The sequence below is a fragment of the Apium graveolens genome, chromosome 3 (genome assembly GCF_009905375.1).
Source record: "Apium graveolens cultivar Ventura chromosome 3, ASM990537v1, whole genome shotgun sequence".
Taxonomy (NCBI): domain Eukaryota; kingdom Viridiplantae; phylum Streptophyta; class Magnoliopsida; order Apiales; family Apiaceae; genus Apium; species Apium graveolens.
The window spans coordinates 82,323,832-82,330,057 of NC_133649.1; the positions used below are offsets into that span (position 1 = coordinate 82,323,832).

General features: G+C 30.7%; 1 protein-coding gene across 1 annotated transcript; it reads left to right on the top strand.

Annotated features, from left to right (window-relative positions):
* The first annotated feature begins 4,841 nt into the window (after nucleotides 1-4,841).
* On the top strand, nucleotides 4,842-5,882 carry LOC141712509 (putative F-box protein At5g04010). Its single transcript, XM_074515480.1, has one exon. The coding sequence runs from the start codon at nucleotides 4,870-4,872 to the stop codon at nucleotides 5,686-5,688; it is 819 nt and encodes a 272-aa protein (XP_074371581.1). The 5' UTR covers nucleotides 4,842-4,869; the 3' UTR covers nucleotides 5,689-5,882.
* The last annotated feature ends 344 nt before the right edge of the window (nucleotides 5,883-6,226 follow it).

Sequence of the window (6,226 nt, forward strand, 5' to 3'; positions counted from 1 at the left end):
CAAATTTACTTTCAGTTTATTATGTTTTAACTCGTTTTATTTTTTTGTTTTAATGATGACATTATATCGACCAAACGAATTTGCTTTTAAATTTCTATCAATCTTTATTATTTTATTTTAATCCGAGACTTCAAATTCATCTAGTTGTAGGTAACTTATTTTTATTTTTTATTTAGGATTGGATCAATAGTATAATTTTATTTAATAACATATATTATTTTGTTTAAATAAAAATCATTAGACATATTACAATTCTATTTGTATATATAATTATATTGTGAATAGTAATCTATTTATGAGAGTGTTTTATTTTATACATTACTATAATTACGGTGACCACACTGATTAACAACCAAACTTTCATTATTTTTAATTTTATTTTAGTTCTAGTTAAATATTATTTTGTTTAAAGCCGAATATATAACATATTTTATTTTAGTCTCATGACATTCTATTAACCAATGCATTATGTTGTAGCCCGCTTTGATAAAATAATTTTTAGCAAGATCAATAGTATTTTTTATATTATTTTACCACAAGGTAGCAAATGTTGGTTTTAGTCTCAGACCAACCAAATGCAACTAATTATATATAGTTTTTTATTTAATTTTATTTTATCCCGGAATGAGTAATATTATGTTTTTGACCGAATTGATAATATGTATAATTTTATTTTAGTCTGTTGACATTATATCTGCCAAACGAATTTTCTTTCAATTTATTTTATTTTAGCTCATTTATTTTTTTCTTTCAGCCTGATGACATTATATCGACCAAACAAATTTGCTTTCAAATTTTCATGAGTCTTTATTATTTCATTTTAATTCGAGGTTGCAAATCCAACTAATTGTACGTAATTTATTTTTATTTTTTATTTGGGGTTGGATCAATAGTATAATTTTATTTAATATAATATATTATTTTGATTAAATCAAAACCATTAGACATATTACAATTCTATGTGTATTTATATAATTATACTATGAATAGTAATCTATTTATGAAAGTATTTTATTGTAAATATTACTTTAATTATGGTCCCCGGAGCAATTACCAACAAAATTTTTATCGTTTTGTTTTTAATTTAATAGTATAAATAGTATAAAAGATAGATAGATTGATTGATAGATAATCAGCATATTTTAAAAAGAATTGTTCATAATATTTTTAGAGAAAGATTTGTTTTATTTGGAGAAAATAAAAAAGACAACATATTTTACTTAAAAAAGGTAGAGATTAGAAAGAATTGTACAATATCTTTTGTCCAACCTTTTGCTTTGTATCTTGATTTTCTCTGAGGCCTATTTTAGCAAAGTTTGTAATTGTTTTTTGGTTCAATTTACGATCCTTTTAGTTAGGTATCCAAATGACATCAATTTATTCCTTTAACTATACTTAAAATAAACTTCTGTTTGGTTTGGAGGCTCTAAGTTTGATATGTTAACACCTTAATTTTAATTTTTTAGCTAACTTTTTATGGATGATGGAATAGTCCCTTTTTGTGATTTATGTTTAATGTCATAGATTATATTTTTATGAGTTAGTTTGGTGAGTTATCAATGTCGTGAAGATTTAGAATGGGGTTGGTTTTGTTTTACAAAATCGCTTTGTGACAAGTTAAATTTTAATGTATTATATTTGCAAGATTGTCTTACTGGCACATGTTGTTTACTAAAGTCACATTTGGTTCCTTTTTCTATCTTATTACATGCATATAAGTTAGTGTTTTTAAAATATTATACTGTAGGTCATTAGCATGGTTGATTATGAAGCAGATTTTGCTAATTGTCAGGTTGCTAATTGAAAAATGAATGACACTTCGATGGGTGGTGCATACCTTGGGAGTTCTAGATGCACTGTTATCACTTGATCTGCCAGTCTCACAGATAAGCTTACCTCTAGGGTAATGATAAGTGATTACATTGCTGATGTACAATACCTTTATTTTTAGTTTTTTATTGTTTAATTTGTTTTTCACCATGCATAATTGATGATTTTCAGTTAAATAGCGGTAATTTGGCTATGCGTGGATGTTCCAAGTACATAACCCCAAGGTCGTTTTGGACGAGACTCGAGAGTTGATCATTACTTCCAAAGCAGATTCAGAGTGACCGGAAAATGTCTCTATTCTGTTAGATGGAGTGTTTTTACTTTAGTCTGAACATGTTTTGAAGTGTACTTTTTATTTTGGAAGATTCTTTTATCTTTTGAATCTACTCCATACTTTATAGCGTGTCTTATTTACATTATTTTATGTGTATAAGTGACTTGAATCTCTTGATATTTAATATTCTTGTACTTGTGATTGTTGTGATGTCTTTACCCCGTATGATTTCATGTTGCAGGTGCAGAGGAGGATGTGACTGAAGCAGATGAGAGTAATTTGGTAAAAAGAGCAAGAAAAAGAAATCCACCCAATTGGATGTAGATGAAGTATCGGAGGCAGGGTACTTGAAATCTATATTTCAAGTAATTTGTAGTTGTTATACTCTAGGTTTCTTATGTATTGTACAAATAACTTATGTATATTTAATTTACATTAACCTTGCTAATATCAAGTTCAATGTAAGTTGACATTTGGAATTTAATTATATTATAGAGAAGAATATTAATTTGTTGGTAGTCTTTGTTCGGATTTGAATTTCCTTTTTCGAATTATTCCTGTATTAATGAATTTTGATATTTGAAGCATATTACAGGTTAAAAAATGGCAAAAAGTATTTAAATTATCTTTTTTTTAAAAAAAATATGAAGCTTGTATAGCGTTTCTATAACAATTTTGTCTGTAATGTTATTTTAAATCAAATAACTTAAATAGCGTTCGTAGAAGTGCTATATAAGTAATACATGTGCTAGGATAACGGTTACTTACATAGCACTTATAAAAGTGTTATTTAAGTTAATGTACTTGGATGGCTCCTAAACAAGCGTTATGCAAGTGAAATGAACTTGCATAGCACTGGCTTACATAGCACTCAAAAGCGTTATGTAAGCTCAAACATAAATGCTATGTAAGTTGAATTTTGTAGTAGTGTGTCTAAAATATTTGTAGAGAAAGAGTTGTTTTGATTAGTGAAAATAAAAAAGGCAACATATTTTACTTAATAGGTAATTGGTTCGATATTAATTAAGTAAGGACATTTGAGTAAAATATGATTTTTTTTAAGAAAGAGTACTTATGTAATTGAAGTAATGACAGTAAAGTTTCGTGTTTAATATAATAATATAGATAGATAAATAATTTGACTTCAAAAATTAAATAATTTTTTTAATTTTGTTTATGTAATTGAATTGTAAGATAATGTTACTTTAAGTATAAGTTGTCTTTACATTAACAAGAAAAGTTATATAAAATAAATAATTTTTTTACTGTGTACTCGTGCAAAATATATTTGCGACAACTACGGGTTAGAGGTGCATATAATTTTGACTTTTGGATTGTTAGACGATGAGATGAGATTGTTGTTGTTATCGAGGAATAAGAATGATGATGTTAAGTTATTTTTGTTAAGCAGTTAAGAATTTATGGATTGTTAAAACGGTTTTTCTAATATGTGCCCAATGGCACACAATAAGCACTAACTCCCATGGGTTTGGCGCATTTTGATTGGTCCTCTAATCATAAATATTGAATGTATGCAAAAGGAATGTGAAAGCCTATTCAACTGAGTTTTTGAGAACAAAGAATCATTGCCATTTTCATGCTATTATGAAGATATTCAAAGATGCTGTAATAAAGTAATGAAGTAGCATAGTATTAGACTTGATATGTTTTGTTTTATTATCTTGTCTTTTTACTGTGTAATCTTGGTGATATATAAACCAAGAGTAGCAATTAAAACAAGAAGAAGACTAAGCAATACATTTTCTAAGAGAAACAATTGTAACCTGTATCCTTAACATTTCTCTGTAAGTTTAGTTGTTCTTATTTGTAAGTAGCTGTGAGTTATTCAAGCTTCACAGAGTTCTCTTGATATATATATATATATATATATATATATATATATATATATATATATATATATATATATATATATATATATATATATATATATATATATATCTGGTGAATACATTCAAATCCAGCAGAAAATTTTAAATACTTGTGTTTTTATTATTTTGTGTTTTGATTTAACTAACTCTTATTCCGCACTTAGAAAATCAAACACCTATATATATTATTAAGATAGAACATTTTGTAATTCAGAAAAAGTTTCAAGAATTTCATTTAACCCCTTTCTGTAATTCTTGTTGCATTGTTAGAGACTAACAAATACAGCTTTTTCTATTTCTATGGTAAATTGCTTACTTGATGCTATTTTACTTGCTCCCAAAATTCACGTATGGTATATCAAAATTGTCAAGTGTAGTGCTAATAATTGAAGATATTCTTAATGAAGTTGACGTCTTAAAAGTCCAACAATTAAATATTTTTTTCTTAAAATAAATGACAAAGTTAGTGCAAAACAAAGAGACGAAAAAAGAAAATATTAAAAATAATATTTTTAACTATCCGATCACCTTGTTCCCCTCCGAGGATGGCACTGTTGGAGATGCTCCTAGACGAGATTCCTGTAGTTTGTGGATAACCTATGACTTACACCGGACCAACCATCCCATAACAGGAGACATTGACGAAACCTAAGGGATGACCTCTAGGTGTACACCCACGTGTCACTTAAATGTTCACATCTCCACACGTGGCATCTCATGGCAATACGAAAAACAGTAAAACCAACACGCGTCCTCTCAAGCCGACAACAAACTCCAAACCCCCAACACACTTACTCCAATTTATTTACCATCACCACCAAGGTCAATCCAACACTTATAACCCCCTCCCCTGTACTAAAATCAAACAAATTAACAATGTCTGCCCAATCCTCCAAGCATTTCAACAGCAGTAAATTTTCATGGGAAGTTCTGAATCTAATAGCCATAAAATGTGATCCAAAAACACTAGCAACAGCCTCGTGTGTATCTAAACTATGGTCATCTTCCATGTCATCAGACCATCTCTGGAAATCCATTTGCACTACTCACTTTCCTTCCCTCTCAAACCTCCACCCTTCAATCTCGTACCGTCGTATTTACGCTCTGGGCCACGCCTCTGCTAAGCGTCGTCGTCAACCACCACCGCAACCGCGTCTCTCCATCGACGACCTCCTCTTCGCAGTCACCATCCCACCTGGAAAAACACGTCAGGCTCCCGTGACTATTCTGAAACCATTTAATGAGCTGGAGAATTATCCGGAAGGGAGATTTAGATTCGATGTGGATATGAAGGATGTAGTTTCGGAGAAACTGGTGGTGGATGAAGAGGAGGATGATGATATGAAGATGAGTAGTAGTATAGTGATGAGAGGGTTTGAGAGTGTGTTTAGGGTTTTGGATAGGAAAGGAAAGACTAGCAGGAGAGAGTGGTGGTTCACGGAGGAGTTGCCTTCGGCTGGTTGTTGTTTTTGTAACGGAGCCAGTGGATTATTGGCCGAAATAACTTTGGTTTTCGGGGAAACAATAATATTAGAGACGGGATCGGGGAGCGAGAAGAAGGTAAAAAAGAAGAAGGTAGTGGATAAAGTGAGGATAGGAGTGATGAATGTGGTGAGCACTTGGAGGTATGCTAGTGTTGATGATACTCTTAGGTATCTCCAGCATTTTCTTCTGCCTGTGCCTGCTGCTGTTTGAACTTGTTTTCTTATTCAGGCAGGGGAATCACAAGACTAGAGAAAGCAATCAATTTTATGTTTTGGCTTCTTTTTTTCCCCTTGTCTTCCTTGTTTTTGAATCAGGTTGTGTATGTGTGTGTTGTTTTCTTTGAGTTATGTACAGATTCTGGAGTTTGTGACGGTGGAAATATATGCTCTGCTTAATTTTAAGTCCCCCCCGTTGGACGAGTCTTGTGTAGGAAATCAGTTTTTTTTGTTTTAACTTTTCTCAATAAGACTACAAATTTGGACGTAGCAAAAAAAAAATGACTACCAATTTGGATTTCTTAGATTAGTACAGTGACCAAGTCCAATGCTTTCTAATTCCCTGTAGAATAAACGGGCTTTTTTCTAGGGCTGAAATGATAGGAAATGTCCCAACTTTTTTAGAAAATGACTCATTTATTAGTATTACCAATAACGATAGGAAACGGAAAATGTAATTCGTGGGAAATGAATATGTCCATTGTCAATATAGGTTCCACGTGTTGAGTGGGGCAGGTACATGAAAAGAACTC